Raw genomic sequence first — 26,273 nt, 5'->3', positions numbered from 1 at the left:
TTACAAGTGATGTATAATGTTTGCAGTTGGGAGTGTGTCAGTATGGTTTGTGATGTACAATGCTTGTGAATTAGATTGCGTCTGTGTGGTTTGTTTTCATTTATATAAAAGTATGATTGCCTTTGTAGTAAGTGATGGTTTAATAAAGATGTTTCTTGTTTAAAAAAAGGCAGGAATTGAATAAGTTAGGTAATACTACTTGGGTAATATGATACATAGTAATATATGTGAAGTGTAATGTTTGTTATGTTAATATAGTTTGATTACTTTTATATGAATGTAAATTTGCCTATGTCACAAGTGATAATTCAATAAAGATGTTTGGAAAAAAAAAATCAAGTGACATTTTTGTATCATCTGAGAAAGTCTAAACCACTTGCAATTGTGCTTTCTACTCCTCATCTGATGAACTACACAGTTTTTTAAGTCATCCACAAAAATTAGATGAGAAGTCTTTAAACAATGTTGTTTTCTGGTAACTAAATTGAGACTATGGCCTAATGTGCTAACTAAGGAGCTTAATGGGTTAAGGATAAGATAAAAAAGCAGCAGTAACAAAGAATCACCCTGGAATATCCCCTTTGAATTTTTGGGTTCCTATTAGAACCACAAACGCTTGAAATTTCGAATGGCATATGGTCGACACCATATGATCGAAATTTCAAGCATTCGAAAGTTAAAAGTGATGGTGCCGTTCTGTGCAGAATGGGAGAATTTCCCTTTTCTGCACTGAAGTGCGATCTCTGAGTTGGTATATTTATGTAGGGGGGTTGTGGGCAGTGCTTGTACCGTTAAGGTAAGTTTTTTTTTGTTGTTGTTTTATTATATATTCAAACTTTTAAACTTCGATCATATATGTTGAACATATGGGATTCGAAGTTTAGAAAGTTTGAATATATAATATAGACCCGAATTTTTATCCTTGGAATAATAATTTGTCCTTTGTCATGGCTTAGCTGCAAAGTGATTTGCCACTGTTTCATGGTTGCTATAATGTAATTGGTCAATGTTGGATGTATCTTACACATCTGTAAGCATTTCTTTGACAGCATCCTACATTCATGGATAGATTCATTTTTGTAATCTATCCATGTCATAGCTAGATTCTTGCCCTTTTTCCAATTGGCTGTTATGATTTTATTTAGCAACAAATAATCCTTTGTTCCATATGACTTTCTTTTGTTCTTTTGCCATAAATGAGTTTTCTTCTAAATTAATATAAACTCTGTCAGCATTAATCCAGTATATAGTTTGTATATTGTTGGAAGACAAGTTATTGGTGTATAATTTCTAGGAAGGCTTGCAGGTTCACTCTTAAAGAGACAGTATTGCTGTCCTTCTGTATCATTGTTGCAGTATTTGATACAGAAGGGATGTCCCACCCTGGGGAGCCCATCACTCGGCCAGTATACGTAAGCTTAAAAGAGATCTTGTTTGCACCATATGTCACATTATGCTCCTCTCACAGAAAGTATGGCATAAAAGGGATGTATGGATGCAACTACCTAGAACTTCTTTTGCCGCCAGTTCAAACTCCACTGTTACCAGTTAGTTTGAACATTTTGTTACTGTACTGAATATTTAGCAACAGCAGATACATGCCCCCATTGGGGCTATTTTTACTTTTATTTTTTTTTTTATTTTACTTTCTTGGTCTTGCATTTTTTATCACTACCTAGATTTAATGTCACCCAACAGGGGAAAATGTCAGTGTGGGATGCAGATTCCCCACAAGGATTATCACGATCAGTGTCTTTTTTGTTTGGGCACTTCTCATGACCATACCTGTTGTATCTGTAAGGCATTTGTGCCTAAGACACTCATAAGACATTTTGTCTTCCCTGGCCATTTATCTTCAAAACCAATGGCTTAGACTGTTAGCCCAGGGTACCATGGTGGAATACTTTAACTCTGAGATACTAGGTAAGGTAGGTAAGAAGAAGGCCAAGAAGTCTTGCCAGGATTCTTTAGCTGTCCAGCCTCCACTGGACATCCCTCTAGAAGTGGGTAATAACTCTGTAGGTTGTTTGGTGTTTACATCAGATTCCTCTGCCGCAACCAGCCAGAGGCCATCATGGATCCTTTTTTTTGCATGTCCTCTGAGGCTTTGCAGGGGTCTGCCTGGATGTCAAGGGGGAACTGTGGTTGGTTATCTCAGTGGGTCTTGGAGGGATTCCACAGATATTGGTCAGGGAGTAAGTTGCGGGTTTTCTTCTTGAATCTTTCCAAGGGTTGGAACCTCCGGTATTTGATAGGGCCAATGTCCCTTCTAAGAAAAGACCAAAACTAAAGCACGTTTCAGTCTGTTGTATGGCTCCTCAAAGAGAATGGCAGGTTTACTCAGGACTTGTTCTCTGCCTTAATGACCCTAAAGCCTCCTCAAGGGTTTTCAGCACCTAGTCGTCCTTGACCTTTACCCCTTCTAAATGGTTTAGGGAACCAGATTCATTGGATGAGGATTCCCTGACCAGTGAGGGGTCTTTGCCTATTCTTCACAGATGTCTTCACCTTTGGCTTATGGTTCTGATGAAGAGAAGAGGAGTATGTTAACGCTGAGTCTCCTTTCAAGGAATTGTCCTTTGGGAGCACAATTGCTAGGATGATGGAATTTTTTAAGTGTGATTCAGAGAAGATATTATGAGTTGCTTCAGGTGGATACTTCTAAACCATTGGAAGTTCCTTCTGTGTTGGCTGCCTTGTTAGATACTTTCATTGCCACTTCCAGGTCTCCTGATTCCCAGAAACATGATAGGTTCTATAAGGTTCTTGAGGATTGTCTATTTTTATTTAAATGTCCTTCTGCTGATCCTGTTGTGGTGTCAGTCTCTTCTGACAAACCTTCTAAAGTTTTGGCCTTTTCCAAACTTTTGCCTTCTGATAAGGATAGCAGGGCAATGGCGAGGATTGGCAAGAAACTTTACACTGCTTCTACTTTGGCCTTTAGGGCTACTAATTACCAGACCCAAGTGACCAAGTATGCTCTGGCCTTGATTACTCAGACTTGTCAGGTCATCTGTGCTCCTCCCTGATTCTGATAGCAAATCCTCTGCCTTATCTTTTTTTAGGTTCTGCTTCTCAAACGGCTTACCACTCTATTAACTGTAGCTATGATGCTGCTGATGTCTCTTCTACAGCTGTTGATTTTGGGGCTGTCATGAGGCATTATTCTTGGCTTTGTCTCCAGTCTCTTCCTGAGGACACTAAGGCCAAGCTGTTGGATGCTCCTTTGGATAATACTCATCTTTTTGGGACTGCTGCTGCTGAAGTCTCTTCAAGAGAAAGGCAAACCCTTGCAAGACTTTAAACATATTTTTGTTTTTTTTTTGTTTCTCCTATCCCAATATTCCTGAGGAATTATCCTTATATGTCTCCTTTTGTTGGCAGGCAACACTGCCAGGCCTTTAAGGGCAGGAAGGGTGGGAGGCGGACCCCTATGCTAAGGATTCTCATATTTCTGTGGCCCAGAAGCCTGCTTTACTGATAAGTTTGCTTCTCTTTGACAGTTCACCCTCCCCTGTCTTTAGACTAGGTTCCTTTGGCTCTTCCTTTGTCTTCCAAATTGGTGTCTCGTCACTTCAGAATCTTGGGTTTTTGCTATCATCTGTCAGGGTTACTTCATGGTGTGGAAATCTCTCCCTCTTTTTTCTGGGATTCCTCAACCTCCTTTAGAGCAACTTCCTCATTTCCTGGAGGTTCTAGGATCCCTGTTGAACCAAGGACCCATTCAACCTGTCCCCCCTTCCCAAGTGGGATGGGGTTTTTATTCCAGGATGTTTCTGGTTCCTGGAATGGAAGGCACTCGGAGACCTATTTTGAATCTCTCCTGGCTCAACACCTTTCTCAAGATCCCTTTTTTTAGATGCTTACTTTTCAAACTCTGTTTCCTCTTTTATTACCCCAGATTTTTCTGGTGTCTTTGGATTTCAAAGATGCTTACGTTCATATCCCTTTTCACCCACTCTTCAGGAAGTTTTTACATTTCTCTGTGTCTTCCTATCATTTTTAGTTCTCTGCTTTCCCCTTTGGCCTTTCTACTGCCCCTAGGGTATTTACAAAATGCCTAGCTCATGTGATTGTCTAGATAAGGAAATATCTGAATGCCTTGGAGCCTGCAGCAGGCAATCTGTTGCTTCAGGCAATTTTTCCCACTTGATTGTTGCAGGATCTGCAATTCACCATCTCTCTTCTTCAAAGTCTGGGGTTTGCTATCAACTTCCAAAGTCCATCCCGACTCTCTCTCAGGATCATGTGTATCTGGGATGTATTATTCAGTCACTGCCATTATTGGCCTCTCTTCCACCTGCAAAGGTATCACTGTTGAGAGCCTTCTTTCATTCTCTTCTTCCCCTGACTGCCATGCCAGCCAAGAAGTTTCTTTGGGCCCTGGGATTCATGGCTTCTTCTATTCTGATGCTTCCTCTTTGCCAGACTGCATATGCAGAAGCTTCAGTGGTACCTCAAGTTGGTTTGGCTGCAGCATCGTCACCCTAGGAATTTCAGTGTACCTCTCCTTCCCTGTGTCAAGAAGGAATTTGAGTGGTGGATTTGACAGTTCACTCAACCCAGGCTGGCCCTATCAGCTCCCTTCTCAAGAGCTGTTCACCGATGCCTCAGACATGGGGTGGGGGAGAATCTCTTGTTCACCTGAAAGTTTAGGGTCTTTGGCCTCCCCATCAGAAGTCAGACCATATCAACATCAAAGACATGAGGGCTCTGATTTTGTCCCTTCAAGCTTTTCACCCCATGTTCTGTCTGGGCCCCTTGAAGGTGTACACAGACAACACTACAGTGATGTGGTATGTCAACATGCAGTGGGGCCCGAAATCTTACCTCCTCTGCAGGATGGCGCTTCAGACTTGAGAAGTGGCAGTCATTTATCAGTTAACGCTTCAGGCAGTATACATACCTTCAGAGCACAGTCTTGTGGCAGACTCTCTGAGCAGGTCCAAAACACAGGCTCACAAATGAAAGCTTCACAAGTGACATGTTTCTGGACATTGTACTTCAGTGGGGTATTCCTCAGGTAGATCTTTTTGCCTCCCCTCTGAAGAGGAAGCTTCCTCTCTTCTGTTCCAAAGTGCCATGCTATCTGGCCTGGAAGAAGGATGCTCTATGCTTTCCTTGGAAGGGGAGGTTTCTTTATATTTTCCCTCCTCTTCCTCTACTTCCAAGAGTCCTGCAGAATATTCAGCTGGACTCCCCAAAATTCATGCTAGTGACTCCCTTTTGACCAATACAGCACTGGTTCCCTCTTTTAATGCATCTGACAAGGAACAATCAATACAAGTAACCTCACCTGTTGGATCTCCTCACACAGGACAAGGGGGTCTCTCATCCATCCCCACTTGTATACTCTGCAACTGACATTGTGGGTGATAGGGTTTTAATCCCTTTCAAGCACCTCTTTTCTGAGGATGTGTTCAGGATTTTACAGGAGGCAAGGAAACCCTCAACCTGAAAATCTTAAACGTCCAAATGGAAGAGATTTTTGGTCTGGTAACATGCTCGTAACCAGGACCCTGTCTCAAGTCCCGCTGATCTTCTCTTATTTGTGTGAATTGCTCAAGTTTGGCTTGACTTATTCTTCTGTGAAGGCCCATTTGTCAGACATTTCTGCTTGTTTGCCCTTGAATCCTCCTTTGACTTCTCATTTTGAGGTCAAGCAATTTCTTAAAGGTATCCTGCATATTAGGCCTCCAAGAAAGACTATTCCTCCTCCTTGGGATCATAATTTTGTTTTGCAAAGATTGACTCAGGCTCCTTTTCATCCTGCAGATTCTGCTTCTTTGCAACATTGTACCTGGAAGACTGTTTTGTTGCTGGCTCTTACTTCTACTCAGAGGGTTTCTGAGCTCCAGGCCCTTATAGCCACTCCTCCTTATTTGGTTTTTCACAGGGACAATGGCGTCCCTTCATACTAATCCTTTTATGCCCATGGTAGCCAATGAGTTGTTCTTGAATCAGTCAGTACGACTCCCTTCCTTTTTCCTTTCTCCTCAATCTGCTACTGAGAGGGCCCAGCATACCTTGGATTTGCACAGACAGCTCAGGCACTATTTGGATAAAACTAGGACTATTTGTAAGTCTGATCAGCTTTTTGTTTCCTTTCATCCCAGGTCTTTGGGTTTGGCTGTTTCTAAGAAAACCATCTCCTCCTAGATATCTAAGGCCATTTCCTTTTGTTATTTTTTATGGCAAATATCTGTTTCTGTTAGGGCTCATTCCACTAGGGCTGTTGCCTCTTCTGGTGCCTTCTTCAAGTGATAGGCTGCCAGTTCCATCTTTAAAACTGCTACTTGGTCTTCCGTGCATACCTTTACTAAGCATTATAAGTTGGATATGTTTCCTAGGACCAGAGCAGGTTTTGCTGAAACCATTTTATGTGGGTTTGTTGAAGGCTCTTCTCAGCCTTCTACCTCCCGTTCTATTTCTTGAGCTGTTTTACTGTGCCTTCTGAACCAAATACTGCAACAGTGGTATAGAAGGATACAGTACAGTTGTATAAAATCTTACAATAACAGTAGATGTCCTTCTCTTCACTGTTGCAGTATTCACTCCATCTAACACCCTCTTGTTTATTTTGCATTTTTTCCTTCTGTGCATGGACTCCTTTGTCTTATGATGACTGTTCTCTTCTGGGGCAATTCAGTTCTAGGTACTTGCGTCTGTATGTCCCTTTTATGTCCTATGTTCTGTGTGGGGAGCATAAATGTGACGAACAGTGCAAACAAGATCTCTTTTAACCTTATTTATACTGGCTGAGCAACAGGATACCCAGGGCAGACATCCCTTCTGTACCGACTACTGCAACAATGAAGAAAAGGACATCTACTGTTATGGGAAGATTTTACACAACTGTACTTTTGTTTCTGTTGTTAACCAGGTTGGTGTCCATCCAGGATGCACAGATAAGTGCAGATAAGTAGTTCTTACTCAGGGCTAAATCTTTAGCCAAAACATAGGTACTACATCTGGGCCTGGGGTTTTCCATTTAGGAGCTTTTCTTATTTTTATTTCAATTTCTCTGGCCATTACTTCATCCCATTTTTATAGCATCTACATTAGGACTTCCTACTGTTTCTTTTAATTTTTTTGTACAGTCAGTATCTGTATTATGTTTCACAGGATCTTCATGAATATTTCTTCAAAATGTGTATTTTTTTCTTTTTTGATTGTGTTTCTACTCATTTTGCTTTGTTTTCAAGTTCTCTATAAAACTTGGGTCTTCAATGAATTATGTTGTACTTTTCCTTTCTATTTATCTGCATATCGTCTAAGTTTTTCTGCCTCTGATGATATTTTTTGTTTATTATTTGCAATAGTGTATGATAGATCCTGGTCTGTTTTGATACTGTGCATTGTTTTTACCATGTCATTCTTTTTAAGTACTTGTGGTGATGTGTTCCTTCTTCTACATTTTTCTAATAGTGATACTTCTTGTCTTCATTTTTTTAAATAGTTTTCTCTAGTTGATGCTTCCATTGCAGTATTTTGTTTATTCCTTTCCTTTCCCTTACTGCTCTATGTTTTTTTATGTTAGGACATTATCTGTTATTAATTTAGAAACACAGTAATATGTCCTATTTATTTCTGTTATATCACAAGAATTTCTCTTAATATCTTTAATTACTGTGTTTATCTGTTTTACCAAACTTCTCACATTTTGGGTATTATTTACTTTCTGTAATCTTAATATGGCTATCCATTTCTAGTAAATCAAGCAGCTCTTCCCGTAGATCATTTTCTTCTAGACTGAGAAAATCTTTGCTTCCCATTTCCTATGAGTATTCTACAGAAAGTTCCAGAACATCTTCCTGTGGCATATCCTCTTCAAATGCACTCCGCTTCATCTACTGCTCCTTCACATGGGAACTCAGTGACCCTATCACTTTGGAACCCTGCCTGGATCAGAACTGCCATTGTTCCTGCTCCTTCCCTTGCTGTGCAACTTCAACTGAACTTTTGTACTTGTTTCCTGTAGAAGGCTGCAGAGCATCATCATGTGGCAATTCTTCAGATGCCACCCACTCCAGCTGTTTCTCCTTAATCTGGGGATTCTTTGCTGCATCATACTGTGGCATTAGCAGTGTAAAATTTTCTACACTAAATATTTCACTTTTTAAATAATCCATAACTTCAATTTCTGTTTGTTCAACATCTTCTATTAATTCTGATACGCAATTAGAATCGGATTGGCTTCTATGTACTTTGGATGTCACCTCCTTGTATACAAACATTCCCCACTGGGCGGGACTTATGGCCCTGCAATACTGGCTGGACAAGGCCAATATTTATAAGCCTGGTTTCAATACTCTTCTGGTTTGTATGACAGAAAAGGTCCTGACTCATAATGTTTTCTATTCCTGACTCATAATGTTTTCTATTTTAAGGATAGATGTTTTTGACAGCTTTAGGGCACTGCTATGGGGGCATCTTTTGCCCCCATTTATGCAGATTTATTTATGGCGTATGTGGAAGAACAGGTCATTTATGATACTAGTCATAATATTTACATCAATGAAATGGACATATGGAGAAGATATCTTGATGACGGTTGGTGTGGAGAGCAGATACAGAATTCCTTATGGAATTTTTGGAATATCTGAATGGTAACATATGGGGTATTGAATTTAAGTTGACCTATTCCAAATATGAAATAACATTCTTGGATGTCCTAGTTAAAAGAACAGACTTGGACACTCTTGAGAGTGAAATATTTAGAAAATTCCCTCAATTCAATACCTTATTACATGCTACAAGTTTCCACCCCCAACATGTCATCAAGAATATCCCAAAGTCACAATTTCTTTGTGTTAAAAGGATTTGTTCCAATTCTTCCACATACGACCATTATAGAAGGAATCTTGTGTCCAGGTTTAAAAGTAGGGGTTATCAAGGGGGTGACATCACCAGGGCCAACCGATTTGCGAATCAGCAAGTTAGATCTGAGTTATTATCATATCGGGTTCGAGATTCTCAAAAATCACTTATACTCAGATTAGCTTCAACTTATGGGAGAAATACGGTTGGTTTTATGAACATCATTCATAATCATTGGCATTTATTAAGATCGGATGATGTTCTGAATAGTTATATAGGAGATCGGTGTCATTATTCATTTCATAAAGGGCGGTCTTTGGGATCCCTATTTAGTCACTATAAGAGGGCTCATGAAAAGGGTTTATGTTCAACTACTCAAATCAGTTAGTTTGGTCAATCAATAGTGGGTTGTTACCCATGTGGTCATTGTACCTATTGTCCTAGGGTGTTAAAATCCCAGACTTTTTCTTCACATAATTGTCCACAGGTTTATAATGTTTTATGTTTTGCTAATTGTAGTACTTCCTGGGTTATTTATTTGGCCCAGTGTAATTGTCGAGCATTTTATGTTGGACAAACATCCCGTCCTTTCAAAATAAGGCTAGGGGAACACCTGAGTGATATTAAGAATAAAAAGGGTTCCAGTTCTTTGTATAAGCATATTTCTAAACATCCTACGGGAATGTTTTGTTTTATGGTTATTGATCATATTAGGTTCCAGAACAAACAATCCGATGTTTTACATGAAATTCTTATTAATAAGGAAAAAATGTGGATCATCAAATTGGGGGCTCTTTTTTCCCCGGGTCTGAATGATCACTTTTGAAGCATCCCTATTTAAATTATGTATTTACATCTATTTTGGGGTTGTATGTAGACAATTGCATTTGTTTATGTGTATTGTTTGCATTTGTTTATGTGTATTGTCAGCTCTGTATTATTTTTGTATACACCAGAGGGCGCTCCTTGTCTGCAAAAGACATATAAAAGAAAGGAGATAGCATGCTAGGTATAACTATTTTTGCATCATGTTTGGTTGCTGAAGAAGGCTGTGGCCGAAACCGGTACAACCATGTTGGTGTACTATGATCATTTTTGCTGTCCTATTATGTAATAAATTATTGGATAAGCCACAGGAGTTGGGTGCTGGCTTTTTCTTTTTGGAGTGTTCAACATTTTCCTCACTAATCCTCTTTTCTGCACCCCGCTCCCTGTTTTCTTATTTGTTTATTGTGAAAGTTTACATTTACGGAAGCCTTTGACTGTATCAATCTTCAAATATCTTTGGTGCTGCTCTTTTTATGTTGACTAGTTTTGCTTTCTCCTTTGCATAAATATTGCACCATACCAGATCTCGTTTTATCTTCCATGTCCATAATTCTTCTTCAAATACCTCCCATTCCACTTGCTGCTCCTTAATCTGGGAACTCATTGTTCCATTATGCAGCATTACCTGTGCGGGATTTTCTACATTAAATCCTTCATTTTGCAGATCATCCATGACTTTAGTTTCTATTTGTTTAACTTCTACCTTACTAATTCTTCATTGTACATTTCTTATTTGCTTTCTTATTTTTTTGTATTGTGAAATTTTCCATATCCAGCATAGTCAGATGTTTTGCCTGTATTTATTTTCAAATATCTTTACAGTTTCTTTTTAATATTGATTATTTTGTTTTTCCTCCTTTGCATAAATTTGGCACCATATCAGAATTTTTTTCTCTCCCATGTCCAAGTTTCTTTTTTATACCTTTCAAACATCTCTGAGTTTTGTTCTTTACATGTTTGCACTTCCTCTGTTGCTTTTTGTTCAGATGGCCCAAAGTTTCTTTTTCATCTATGTAATGTTTTTCATGGGTCTGTTGTATTAATGAATGCAAATGTTCATTTGAAACATTTAACAGTTTTCTTTTGCAAATAGTTTCTTTCCTCTAATCTCTGTCTCAATCTTTCTGAATAACTTCTCTCTGCAAATTCTGTGCTCATTGCATAATAGTAACAATATGTAATTTCTTCCTTATTCTCAATAGTCAACTCTGTCATCTCTATGGCTATTTTTGGGAAGGTCAATTTTTGCGATTTTGCTGGACTACTACTTCCTTCTGCAATGGGGAGCCATCCATCCCTGAGTCTGGCCTAATCCCATTGTAGAAATGTTTCCATATCTTGAGGATATTACACTACCATTTTTAACATTCCTCGCACCAGTACATACAGTAGGATTGGGCACTTTTTATCCTTGGACCTGTGCACCCAGCTATCTTTTTTTAACCTACCACTCTCCATGGTATATACTATGTAAAAAATGCATCATCTATATCAGTATCATCTTGGTGAGATTTTGTGAAAACAGGGTCCAACACATGAAGGTACTCACCAAAATTCGAGGATGAAAATTCAGTTCCAGCAATTCTACTCTCTTTTTCTTACCAATTTTATCATCTCTCTCCATTCAGACCTTGTTCAATATGGTTATTACTCTCCTACTTTAGGATTTGCGTCCAACATCCTAGTCTCTCATTATCTCTCTTACTTTTTAAAACACTTTTACTGAATTATCACTTGTAAAACAGGCAAACTTACATGTATATAAATGTAATCAAACCCTATTAATAAGTGCAAACATTATACACAAAATATATTGTTCTACACCATATAATCAAAGTGGCATTACATACAGTAAGTTGTTAAATTCCTGTCTTCTCCTAAGTCTCATTCCTCCAAAACATTTTCTGCTTGCATTCTTCTCACAATTTCATTTTTTTTGTTTGCAATTTACTCCTACCCTTTTCTAAAGATTCCACTTCCTGTTCTTTGATTTCTGTTTCCGTATTCACTACTTCAAGTATAGTTGGTTTAAACTTTGATTTCCATTTTCCAGTAACTGCTTTTTTGGCAGCCACCAGAATTAAACTTAACAGGGCCTTAATATGTCTAGGCAATTAATATCTTGTACCCCTGATTTGGACTGCAAGCTATAGATTGCCTTTCCTATCAGGGATTGATAGATTATAAAAAAAAGAGAAAGTGATAGGATAAATGCTAAATGAAAGACCTGCACTGGTTGAGATTTAAATTGAATCTAGAACAGAAGCTGCTGTTAAAAAAAAATATAATGAGTAGGGCATATAAAATATTGCATGATAAGTATATGAATCAATCAGAGGAGGTCAGAAAAGATTAGGAAGAGAGATTAGATATGTATACCCCCCATTATTTTTTTGTGAATTGCCTATTCAATGTCAGTTACATACACATTACACTTCTTAATATAATTCAATACTACTAGCTTTTTCCTATATCTGAGAAAGCAGACATTCTTTTAAAAAGTCATTACTCCCACATATTATATGTGACAATTTTTTGAATACATGTTTTAGTCTTGTACCTTTCATGCACAAACTACTTGTGGGCTGATCTTGTACATAGTTCCTTCTTATTTGAACCCATGTCATATTCCTCAGACATTAAACTTCAAGAACAACCTGCAAGAAACAATAAAATATATACATGCATAGATAACTACATGATTATGGTTTCAAAACTCCACACCCTTTTTAACTCCTAATACTATGTACGCCTTCAAAAAGGAAATCTACCCTTCCAAATAGAAGTAGTTGCTCCAAGTTGTTGGCTGTATTTGTAGATATTACCTATTCTGAAATTAAGATTAACTACACTAATGCATATTAAAAACTGTTCTCACTTGGTTTGATGCCTGTTCTTATCTTATCCCTATTACCCTCCCAGTTGTGAAAAACAGCTTGTATGTTTTCAGTAAAAGTTAACTTTTATTCTAAAGAAAAAGTGCATTGGCTAACATTAAATTAGTTGACTAAATTGTGCATTGTTGGAGTTAATGCATTAAAGAATTAAGACTCTTGGAAAGGCAAAGTTGCTTGTATAACTATTCACTTATCAAAGTTTCAAACTTGGTTTCTTACTTTTTATTTTCATGAATGGCTTATTAATTTCCCCTAATTGTACTATATCTTGGAAATTTATAAAAATCATAATTCAGAACACACTGTTCAGACCTGTTAGAATTAATTACCTGCAACTGTAGGTTGCATGTATTCAGCTAAAAGCAGGTAGTACTTAAAAGAAACTAGCTAGCAAATGCAAGAAAACTACAATTTTTATATCATCATTTTTATCTTATTTTTAAGTTTTTACTTTAAAAATATTAAAAATGCCTATAGTGCAATTTCAAACTTCCTTTTTTACTTTACCTGCTATTTTCACTGAACTGTTTGTCAATGCCAATTCAAAAGTTAATTACATTGTATTTTGCTGATCTACATAAAACAGGTTACTCTGGACATGGTGTCCAGACATTCATGATGAATTGCTTGTACTTGTAGGGTGCTTGTCTTCAAACAAAAGCAGCTGTTAGTAAAAACCCAGCTAGCTGATTTGCAAATGCAAAAAAGAGGTATTTTTGTCTTGTTCATGTTCTCATTTTTTCAAGTCGTTTACCTTAAAAATGGCCTACAGCTTAAACTGCAAGTATTACTCTAGAGGTAGACCTCTATAAAAATGAGGAAGTTATCTTTAAGTTCTACATATAATATGATCAATACATGCTTACTTCCCCAGCATCCAAATATCAGGACATTATATTAATTTACTACTTTCCAGCCTTTATCTTTTGCAGTGTAAAGACTGGTTGCATTATCAATAAGAAAGAGAACTTCCTTTCCTTACTGTCACTAACATATTCAACATTCACTGATAAAAATTCCGTCCTCCTTCCTCACATTAAAAAAAATCTGACTGTATACTATAAGGAACTACCTTTTGTTAATAAAAATAACATGCAGTTTATAACAAGGCACTTTTATACAGATAGTGACAAAAACTGTTGCATTTAAAGTCGCTTCTTAATGTTTCATAGTTCTTCCACTAATTTAACACAGTTAACAAACTTCCAGAACCAGAGTTCACATGTCTAAACTACATCTAGTGGGATTGATATATACAGTTCTCCAACTTACTCACTAAATTTCCTTTGCTGCTGCTGTTTTTCCCTAATCATGCCAGTCTCCCAAAACCTGTCTGGTTCATGTCCAGGGTGCTCCTGATTTTTTTTCTGTTCATTTCCTGGGCTTTTTGTTCTCTTACTCAAGTATTTGCTTTTCAAAAAGATGAAATGGTTTCACTGGCAGAGTATCTGTCTGTGATTTCATATTGATATAAGATTGGTAAACATAGTACCCTGCAGTTTGTTGGCTCACTCTTTGTTGCTTAAATTTTTTTTTAGTTCCTCCCTAGGCTGTTCTTCCAAAAACATTTCAATCTTCTATGAAAAATATTCTGAACCCAGATGGATATAACATCTCACATCTCCTTCATAACAAACCCTGTTTGTCAGGACAGGCTTACTTGTTTGTGTGGTATTTTCAACAAACACTCTGGCGTCTCCAATTTTTAATACTTTTCCCTTCTACCACAATGTTGTCAGAAGCAATTCTTTATTAATATGGCACCTTTACTAATACAGGTCCTGACTGTTTTCTGTTTGCCATATTAGAAGCATACATACAATATACATTTCAATTGTCAAATCTTGCTGTGAAACAGCTGTTTAGTTGCTTATTTGAACTTTCATAAAAATCAATACAGCCCACTCTTTCCAGATTCACTGGTAAAGCAAACAATCTCAGTTTTTCTCTGTGAGCTTTGTTTTTTAACTCTAATCTTTTAAATATTTCCTCCTGAAAAGCTTCACTATCAGTGTTTCCCTTCATTGATTTCTGCAGTTTTATCATCTGTCTACTTAAAGCTTCTATTTTTTTCTGCCCTTTGTTTTCTGATTTTCAATATTCCTCAATTGTGTCAGTTATTTTAAACAGCTCTAAAAGCATCTGACTTATTTTTCTCTAAATTACCTGACGCCATTTCCTGAACTAACGCTGCAATTTGAACTGCTTTTAGCTGCACAGATGCAACCCAGACAGAGCTTTTTCTTCTTTTATCACTGACATTCTCTTACATTTTCAAGATTTCTTCTTTGCTGCCATCCAGGCATTGTGATTTCTAGCCAGTAACCAAAATTATAACTTTTACTGACTTTTTTAAACAGTTACTAGGCACTCTTATTGATAATTACCTATCTTTTGATTATCATGTATGCAGCATTTTAGAAACCCTTCTATCTGGCTGATGCTATCTCGAAAGGCATCTACTCTAGATCCAAAGAAATCTTAATTCCTCTTTGCTTGTATAGCAAACTCAATCCCTTTTGACATGTATTTGTCTAAACATATCTCTCAACTTGAGACATCTCTGAGGTTTCTAACTAAAAAGATCAGTGGTCTCAAAAATTGTAGTTATCACGACAGACTGGCAGCCCTGTCTCTGTACCCAGTCTTTTTTATAAGCTCCTCTAAGTGAATCTGTGTCTAGATTTTCAAGTTGTAAAAAATGTGATTCTCTTTTTCCTGCCTTTCTTTCACACGATAATTTTTTCAAATACCCTTGTTAAGTCATTAACATATAAATAAATAAGACATGTTGGCATGACAGATTCACATTTCAGTGTATCTCTCAATTCTAGAAACAAACTTGCAGTACATGTCAGCACCATTGTCATCTTCATGGTAAACCTATATAAATGATGGCAGCTTCAAATTCTTCCCCAGTCTGTCTTGTATTATCTTCCATAAAGTTGGAGGTAACCTTTGAATACTAGTTATTGGCTATTCTTGTAAATGTTTGCTGTTTGTCTTATACTTACCTATGACCTGTTCAGGAAGAGGGATTCAGTCACTGCCAAAGGATCAGATACACAACCAAGCTGTCTCTGCTGATGCAATGCCAAACAAATTAACTTCTCTGGCCTGCAATGATGTCTGAGATCTACAGTGAATATAAGGTTGAGGAAGGCTATTTGTTTAATAATTTCCATAGTGCAGAAGGAAAAAGAGGTTGTCTTTTCAGGAACTATGTAGCTTTATCTTCTTCTTCTGTAAACATCTAGGTTGTTTGAAAATTAAATAATATGTTACATGTTTCATAGTTCTTTTCACAGGCCAAAGTAAACAACAGCGAAACATAGTGCTTTTATTTTTAAATATATTAAATATTAGCTAGAATCTCTCCACACCTAAAGACTGTTGTTCCCATATATTACTCCCATCTTCCCTACCTAAATGGTAAATTACAAGTCCATGGGATCAGTATTTGCTTTCTCCATCCTAATAGAACTACTTTTGTCTACCTCAAGTTGTCCTGAATTTCTTCATTGGTTTAGTCTTCACTCACCAACAGTGTAAGACCAATCTCTAACCAAACGGGATATGTTGATTTGAGTACAGAAAAGGAAGTTGGCTAGGCTTAAAATGACCAGCAAGGGCAGCTAGCCTAGTACTTACATATGAACCTATATTCTAGTTCCAGACTTACTTGTGCTTCTGACCTGTAGAGAAAATTATCCTGTCTCCATGATGAGGTGCATATCTTGGGACCCCATCCTCCATCAGTGTGCAATGGAACACTACATGACAACTTTCCACTTCCTTGGTAGCACATTGCCCTTATTATGGTTCTAAGTCATCTGACATGGGGTATACTCTGCCGTGCTCTGTGGTAACACCAAATTACTGCAGCTACACTCCTCACCAGTACATATGCAAATGATTCCTATTGATCAGCATACAGAATTCAACAGGAGCATCAATGCAGAAGTAAAACTCCTGCATTTTAGGAAAAATCCTACCAGAAATAAAGCTTCCTGTGTAATAAACAAACCTGACACAATAACACTTGTCCCGCCATCCATACTGTAACACAGGTAAGCTCCCACCATTGGGAACTCTCACACCACTGGATTCATATTATGGAAATGACACTGGCTCTTCCATCACAGGTGATAAAGAGAAAAGTTTTATGACTCATTGTGTAACATGATGGCAGGATACAACACAGCGGGCTACAGTTATTTAGTAAGGTTGTTAGTTATTTGACACCTTAGTGAATAGTGGGATACCGAAAGTCATAATACTGAATACAAAATCCTGATATGACAAAATGTTGAAACTTTATAGTGTTAAGCTCAAAATACCTACTATCAAAATGCATTCAAATATGTATTTATATATACTGTGTGTGTGTGTGTATATCTATATATATATATATATATATATATATATATATATATATATATAGGGTCTATATTATATATTCAAATAATAACAATGTCGAACACTCTAATGGGCGGAAATGCTGGAACTCAAAGTTCCGTTATAGAGATCGCAGTACAGTGTGATTTCGGAGTTGGAATATATATTTAGCAGGGGTGTTTGGCGGCACAGCCCCCCACAATAAGGATTTTGAGTTTCTGCATTTTCGCTCATTAGAGTATTCAACATTGTTATTTTTCGATTATATAATATAGACCCTATATATATATATATATATATATATATATATATATATATATATATATCTGTGTGTGTGTAAAATATTGCACTGGTACACATCTAGTCAGCCTACAATATCACACACTTGTTAATGAAACTCAGAAATGAGTGATAACATGGGTCTAGCAAGGGAAGCAAGTCCAGCTCTCTTCACATGTTGGGGAGTCGCTGTTCTGATTTCTACATTTTAACATTTCAGTATTGTACATTAGTATTGCAATTTTCAGTGTATTGGTTTTCAGTAAATCAACATGGACCTATGTCAGACATGTCATACTTCACTAAGTAACCATTCCCTCCTATGCCGTGTAGCGCTATCATGCTATGCAGTGATTCAGTCTGAAGCACTGATGCATGTAGTACATCATTATATACTATGCACACCTGTGTGTCATTCGTAAAATGTGATGTTCTTCACTATGCCACATGTCATTTCTGTGATCCATGTCTATGAATCACTGTAATAACAGGATGAATACTTTACACAGTGCACAGGAATGCATGTATGCAATGATTTGCTATGTTTATGAAGAGTCCTTCTCATCAAAGGAAGGTAATAAAAGCTGAAAAGGCTCTTGCATGGAGGTAACTTTCCTCTACCCTGTTCCGTCCATCTCCCACACTTTCCTTTAAAGAACAGTCCTTGAGGTCATTGCATCTTGGAATAAAATTGAAAAATCCTTTCAGTCTTATGCATTTTCATCAGAATGACTAGATTATTACACACCACCTGTCTAACAGGTATTGCTACATTTGAATATATTATACTGACAGTTAAAAATAAAGATATTTTAGTGGTAACCCAAAGCTCCTTTCTCTCCATATAGCAGTGTGTGTGTGTGTGTGTGTGTGTGTGTGTGTGTGTGTGTGTGTGTGTGTGTGTGTGTGTGTGTGTGTGTGTGTGTGTATACAACCAGGTAGCATCCATTTACAAGTGTTGACAGGAAGAAATGCTCAACTAAAAAAAGAAAATGAAAACAAATATGTATAATATCACTATCAGACTACAGCACATCAGAGTTATTGTTTCTAAAATTATCAAATAAAAAAACTAAGTAAAGAATCTTGCAGAGCAAAATATTACAATCTAGTAAAAAATCATTCAAGCTCCATTCAGCATTACAGTAAATTGATTATTGGAAAGAAGCAAGGTATTTTGCAAATTACATTGTCAGATAATAGTCAACAAGATTAATAGTTATTTGTGGGGGTGAGGAAGAAATTACTAGGTTAAATTATATAGTGAACATTAGACTGCATAGAGGCTAGTTAACTGTATGAAGCAGATGGTGTAGATAGCTAGTATTATGATTATGTATTTGGCAAAGTAACATTAAAGTGTTATATGAACAGTGGGCAGATATTACAGGGTACATTGCATTACATTTGCATGATGATGGTGGAAAGAGACAATAAGGTTATCTAGTCTTTCTTTTAAATGCATTTAACATTCTACCAACTCCCCTCCATCTCTACCTTCCTTCTCACTTACTTTCCAACTGATGCTAATCATTCTCACTGCTGCAGAAGCTTTTAGGCTATATGAGTTACATCTTGCTCAGGACAAAACAAATTGCCAGCTTTCAATAGTGTTGGCTCCCTCCCACACCTTCACTCTGACTGTTGATTGGTCAGCCCTGTGGAGGGAAATTAGCAGTCGCAGTGAATCTTCACTACTTTCGTGCTGGCTCATGAAGTAGCAGCTCAGGGGCTTCTTAGGAGCAGCATCTGGCTTTTAGCTTCATTTCTGACAGATAAGTCCCTAGTGAAGAAACCTTCCAGATAGATTTATTGACCTCTAAAACAACTTAATGGCTTTAAATGGTATTTCCGTTTTAAGAAACCCAGCATTCTTTAGAATATCAGATGTTTCCTATCATGGGCCACTATTTTCAGTGTTAATTAATGTGGGGACTCATTTTGTGTGAAAATGTACTGCTTGTATGAACTCTGAATTATTTTACCTTACAAATTTTAGATTCAGGAAGTGTTTGAATAGGCAGGGATCTTTACAGTACATCTTTGCCTATGTACACATTATGACAATGTACTTGACATTTCTCTGTCAGTCTGATTTTCTTTTTTAAAGGGATTTTGACTGGGTTTTAGTGTGCTGCTTGTGGATTACTATGATAGGGGACTGTGTACTTGAGTGTAAGAGTGGTGCTTGTGAATACTTTTTGACAACCTACCTCCAAACTGACATGTTCTAGCAATGTGTACCACCAGTGAGACCTTCTTCTCAGTTATAGTGTGGATATTTACCCTTCTCTTGCTGCTTGATAACCCATTCTACCTATACAAAAGAAGTAACTTAAAAAGAGCCCTTGCCAAAATCAAGGGCTCAGTCAACACCTCAGCCAACAGTGAGTGAATCTGCAGTGGCCATTGCATTTCTCCGACCACTCACTTACCTCTTTGGCTTCCTCTGGTGTAGCCATTTCAATCGCCACGAACTGGGGATCAGCTGCCTTCTAATCAGCTGTTCTAGTGCCTGATCTTGGCAAGGGAGAACCATCTTCTCTGGATCAGGGACATGTAGGTCTGATTAGCTGAGGGAAAGAGAACTCTAAATAGTGGAAAAGTGCCTTCTTTATGTTAGTCTTTATTATTTTCCTGTAAAGAAAAAAAAAAAAAAACGGCTAAATGCTGTTCATCTGAAAACATAATGTCTGTTAGAAAGGATAATTTTCTGACCTTAGCCAGACAGACTGTTAATACTGGTGCTCAGAAAAATGTTAACTGAGAATAATGTCAGCAGAGAAATTTCTGAGGAAAATGTGCCAGATGATTCTGACAAAAAACAGGGCTTCTTCTCCTGCAGATTTTCAAGCCCAATTCTCTGATTCAGAGGGGACTTGGTCCTCATAATCCTTCTTGGATGAATTTTCCTTTTCTCAGACAACTGCTTAGAGTGAGCTGTTTTTATGGGAACAGGAGATGCTCTCCAAACAGAGGAAATATATGTTACAAGTAGATATGCCTCATTCTTCTCCAATACTTCCTACTGTGCCAACCTTGGAGGATGTATTTAATGCTGCCGGTAATAATCCTGACTGTCAACCATCAGTTCCCAGAAAAAGGCAGATAGACAAAGTTTCTCTAACAAACATGTTCTCTCTTCTTAGATCTGATCTTGCCGCTAGTTCTACATCTTCACCAGCTGGAAATAGACTATTGGTTTCCACCAATCCTCTGTGGACAAAGACAAAAAGGGATTAGACAGATTTGGTAAGAAAATATATTCTTCTTCCAGTTTGATGTACAGAATTCTTAACTATCATGCACATATGTGGAAATGTAGTCTGCTTTGTGCCGTTTGAGAGAATTATCTGATACACTTCCTTCTGAAGGTAGCTCCTATTTGAATACTACTGTGTCTGATACACTTCCTTCTGAAGGTAGCTCCTATTTGAATACTACTGTGTCTAATCAGAGTCAAGTATTGACACGTCTTAAAGACTGTGCATGATTGGGCAGATACTGTGTCTAGGGCCATTGCCACTGCTACAGCATTGAGGAGATATACCAGGATATTTAATCAGACGTTTGCTGCTGAGGTAAAGTCTGAAATTTTAAATTCAGTTTTAGATAATAAAGTTTTGTTTGGCCCATCTGTGAATCAGGTTCTCACAATCTGATGAGAGATAAAAATTAATACAGAGGAATTCTAAGATTTTTCAGCACCTAATAAATTTCCCAAATCCTCCTCTTCTTTAAAAAAGCAGAACAAACAATCCCTGCCTTCCAAGCCAAATAGAGAATATTTCCCATCTCCACAATACCTACCTTTATCTCTCAAAATCTCTTCAGAAACTGGCTCTTTACATTCCCTTTTGGCAACAGATCATTCCAGATTGTCGGGTGCTTGAGATGTCTCAGGAGGGCTACAGCTACCAGTGGATATAAATACCTCCTCTCAGGGATCCTTCTTGCCATCCACTAAAGCAGAGTTTTTTTTTTTTCTTATGCTCTTTTGCTGCTACTCACCCTATGATTATTTCAACCAGTGCCTTTAGATTAAAGGGACAAAGACTTCTATTCCGGAATGTTTTTGGTACCAAAGAGCCTTCTTGATGACCAGTTCTAGAGCCTTCCTTTCTAAATCTGTATGTGAAAGTACCAAAATTCAAGATGCTGACCCACTTCAGAATCTGTTACCTCCCATTTTCCCAGTGCAGTTTTAAGGTAAGATTAGATCTAAAGAATGTATATCATCACATTCCCATAGTCACAGACTTCAAGAAATTGCTGAAGATTCTCTGTATCTAGCTCACATTATCAGTTCTCTGGACTGATCTACAATTCCCAGAGTATTTACAAAGTGTATCGCTCCAGTCATAACTCATTCCAAACTCAATGGCATTCACATATTTCCTTCTTTATCCAACTTATCTATTTTTCTAGCATCTTTTCTTGGCTATCAATAGGCCTTAGAATGTGTTTCTTCCCTTTTGACCAGTCTGGAATTCCAGATAAATGTTCCAAAATCCTGCTTGACCCCGTCACACAGTACTATCTTCCTGGGTTGTCTTATAGACACCTCCTGGCAAAAGTGTTTTTGACACAGCAGGAGGAGGATTTTTATCTGGAAACTTTTCTGAGGTTCCCCAATCAGCCACAGACTTATGCAAGAAAATTTTTCAGGATCCTAGGGGTCATGGCTTCGATGATTCTCATGATTCCTCTCACCAAGTTACAAATGAGAAAAATTGTTTTGTGAATAACATGTAAATGCATTATCCTCTTCCTCTGGAAGACCTGACTGACCTGAGCATCCAACCCACTTCTCATTTCTCTCCATTTACCTCTATGCTTGTCCCTATCACTAATACTTCCACTCTTCTGCAACTATCTACTATCCACTTGGATACTACTTTACCTCTGCAACCTGTTATCCCCCCAAATTTATAGGTTGCTCCCAGCTATGCTAATCTGCCTCTTAATATATTGCCCTGGCACAAAACCATTATAACAATTGTTAATACTGCAAATACCTAAAGACTCTTATGTAATTTACCACTTTCTTTCTTTTATGGCTGTACTATTCCTACTACAGCAAAGAATTTGCAAATATAAATCATCTCTCTATGTTATAACTATAGCTTTATTAAGTTTGCTAATTATAGTTTCATTTAAGTTTGCTAATTATAGCTTTTGTCATTTTGCTTTAGTATCATTACTATACTTCATTAGACTAATTTTCTTATCATGCTTATAATTTTGTATCCCGTTGTACTATTTTTATGTTACCTTCTAGTATATAGTGGAGCTTTTCTCCTCGGGCCTCTGCTGAAAATGGACATGTATCCAGCCAGACTAGCCCGGTCAACAAATGTAAAATAAATAAATAAATAAATAAAAATTTCAGATTCCAATTTTTGATTTTGTCAAAAAGGAACTGCACAGCTGGAGACAGAAAATGGCTCTAAATCCAGGTCTCCACTTTTCTCCCCCCCCAGAGATTTCAAGTTAGTCTCATAACTACAGATGGCTCAGGTTTTGTTTGAGGAGCAGCTCCCCTTACTTTGGAAGAAATGCTACATACTTCCCTTCCATAAAGGTGGTAACTCCAGAGACATCACCAACTATAGACCTACTGCTAAATTACTCCCTGTTTAAAATCCTGGAAAAATACATACAAACTCAGCAACTTAGGCACATGACTCAGTCCTCTCTAATATCCCCCATCACAACATGTTTTTGTCCCCACCACAGCACCACTACTGCCCTGCTCAACATCATAAATACAGTTAGAAATGAAGGTAACCTTGTATCAACCGTCTTCCTTGACCTCTACAAAGGCTTTGACATTGCCTCAGATCCCAAGTGCTTTCAAAAACTGTCACATCTAGGAATCAACAACCATGTGCTGACCTGGTTCCACAGTTGCCTCAATAAGAGATCTCAAGCAGTGAGGTGACAGAATGAGCTCTCCTCTTTGATTGCCATAACTGTAGGAGTACCCTAAAGTTCCATTCTTGGCCCCTTACTTTTTAACATCGTTATAAATGACCTCTATAACAACAAGCAATGATTTGCTAGTACAATATGCAGACAATGCCATCATCATCTAATCAGCTAAAAGCCTCAATAAATTACAGCAAATAACACAAGATTCCCTCAATTCAGAATGAAATTGGCTAAATCAATTATTTCTCTACCCCCCCAAAAACTCTAAACATATCCTCTTCACTCCCAAACTATGTACACAGAAATATGATTTCTGAATCACCTGTACAAACACAAAAATTGAACTTGTCTCAGTACCAAATTACTGGGTGTCTATATAGATGAAAATCTATCAAAAAGACCCATCAAAAGGTATGCTCTCTCTACACAACTAAACCTTTTCTGACCAGTTCTACAAAGAAGCATATTGACACTTCCCTTCTTCTAACCACAATCCTCTACTCTGTCCCAATATTTACCAACATACAATTCACCCTACTAAACAAGTTAGACCAATGCTACAATAATATTAGTAAATTTGCCACCAATTACCCATATCAGACTTATCACTGCACAATTCTCAATAACGTACAGTGGCTAGAACTCCCTCAATATCTTATATACTCTCAATTCCTCCTAACTGAAGTCCTCATCTATAAACCTGCCCTTCCCTAGACAATCCCATTTAATTATACACACCGTCTAGACCACGCCAATCTATTGACAAACTTCTGCATGTCACCAAATCAAATAATTCTTCTGGTGACAATCTTTTCTCATCAAATATCTCCAAAATCTGAAAGGACATTCCTCTCTCCCTAAGGGATGAAATCAGCAAGCAAAGGAGAGTAGTATTGCTGGAAATGAATTCATCCTCAAGTCTTGTGAGTACTTTCAAGAGCTGGCCCTTGTTTTTACAATATCTCACCAAGATGATGGTGATATATAGACTATATTTTATACAGCATATACCACGGACAAAACTAAATTAAAAAATAAAAAAGACAGCTGGGTGCACAAGGCCCAGGATAAAAAAGTGCCCAATCCTGGTTGGGTCACTGGTGCCAGGACTGCAAAAAATGACAGAGTAGAATTGTGTCCCTCATCCGGTCAGGATTAAACAGGTGAATGGTTATGGGTTTGGTTCAAGCAGCTTTATTACAGTAAACTCTCAGTTAACCGGCACCCAAGGGGATTAGTAGATGCGAGATAACTGTAGTTTCTGGTTTCTTGAGAGTTACTATTAAAAACAGGCCTGACTAATACTGTACTCTATATTATTTGTTTGGTTTGACTTGTTCTCAGGTTGGAGAGAGAGGGAATTTATTTCTGTCTTCCTTTTTTAGAACTCTAAAAGTCTAAAAACATAAGGTATGTTTCTGCGGGGGGAAAACAGAAAGTGCAACACATGAAAATTATATTTCTTCGATATTGTTTTGCTGGTTGTTTGAGTTACGGTTAACTGAGAGTTTATTTTACATACAAATACATCGGGATTGAGGCTTAGTAACTTAAACTTAAATAAACTTTTAAACAGACTTACTACTGCACTCATACCTGTTAACACTGGCTGTTCACTCAAAATGACACTACTGCTTGCACGTGCTCTCTGTTTATACGCACGTGCCCTCACTCTGAAATGCTTCTTAACGTCACAACACACACTCTGAAGCACATCCTCCCTCTTTGACAAATAAGTCATACACAATAATAATGACAATAATCATTAACATGCAATTGTACATAAATAACCCTTTGGTATGCAATTATACATAACTAATTACAAGTGAAAACAATCATGTCCAGGTTGCCGTGTATTTTACATTAGGTCTGGAAATACGAGCTGATCATGTGATCTAAAAATTAAGACGGGGTTTAGCAACAGGGACTATCTTTAATGAATGTTCAACTTCATGGACATCTGGGACATCATCAGGAATGGGAATAGGTACTGAGACATGTCCTTTGACAGGAACATCGTCTGGATTGCTCTGAGATCTAGAGTCTGTATCACAGGTACGATGCTGCGATATTGATTCAGACACCGAAAGAAGATGCCTGTGATTTCTTCTGTATTCTACACCCTCAGATAAGTAAGATCTCAGCTCGGCACATGTACCTCTCACTTGACCAATTAGATCAAAACCTTTCGCTGTTTGCATCCTCACTCTCTCCTTTTTTTAATGGACGAAGAAATCTGCTCAATTTATCATATTTGAACTTCTGGAATTAATGCTTTTTGAATAGTTGGACTTTGATAGCTCTGGTGTTTTTAACATTAGGCACCAACAAACTGGAACTGATAGGCAAGATTGTTCTGGTTTGCCTAGATAGACGTCTTTGAGCAGGTAAGCCAAGTAAATTGTCATGGGGTACATTTCTGAGATTAAACAAATTCAAGAAAACATCAGTACTGTCAGGCTTTGACCTCTCTAATAATTGCTTTGCACTTTGTACTGCACGTTCAGCTAGGCCGTTTCACTGTGGGTACTCAGGACTAGTGGTAACATGGATAAAGTCCTACTGTTTTGCAAATTTCTGAAACAGCTGACTGGAAAACTGGGCACCATTGTCAGAAGTAACTTTGTGTGGACTACCATGGACTATGAAATGATGTTTCAACTTAGTAATGACAGTACTAGATATTAGGTTGGGTAGCAGATAAATCTCAAACCAATTCAAATAAAAGTCTACCAACACTAAGTAATATTGAGAATTCCACTCGAATATGTCAGTGGCTACTGTTGATCAAGGTAGTTCAGGAAAATATGGTTAAGCTGAAGTGGCCCTTTTTGCAAATGCAGTTTAGTACTATTGCATACTGAACAATATGAAAGTACTTTATTGATATCTTTTGTCAGAGAAGGCCAAAATATTAGTCCTCTTGCCCTTCATCTAGTAGCTTTGGAGCTTAGGTGGCCGCAGTGCAAAATCTGGATGTACTCATGTTGTAAGGAAGTAGGAATGACAGCTTTGGAACCTTTGAAAATGATACCACCTTCCATCAACATCTCACCTCTGTAAGGAAAATATGGTTGCACTTCTGTTGGTACACAAGATTGCTTTGACGGCCATCCA

General features: G+C 37.6%; 1 protein-coding gene across 1 annotated transcript in view; it reads right to left on the bottom strand.

Moving 5' to 3' along the window:
* Window positions 1–19,765: 19,765 nt before the first annotated feature.
* The window catches only part of LOC122802130 (pyrimidine-specific ribonucleoside hydrolase RihA-like), a 295,157-nt gene continuing 288,649 nt past the window's right edge, over window positions 19,766–26,273 (bottom strand). The window contains exon 7 of the mRNA XM_044071812.1: window positions 19,766–20,438. Within this exon, the coding sequence (XP_043927747.1) occupies window positions 20,418–20,438 (21 nt within the window). The 3' untranslated portion in view covers window positions 19,766–20,417. The remainder of the gene's footprint in view (window positions 20,439–26,273) is intronic.

Source organism: Protopterus annectens, chromosome 5.part0 (assembly GCF_019279795.1).
Source record: "Protopterus annectens isolate FY-2018-M chromosome 5.part0, PAN1.0, whole genome shotgun sequence".
NCBI classification, from domain to species: Eukaryota; Metazoa; Chordata; order Ceratodontiformes; family Protopteridae; genus Protopterus; species Protopterus annectens.
This window is presented reverse-complemented; position numbering and strand designations above follow the sequence as displayed.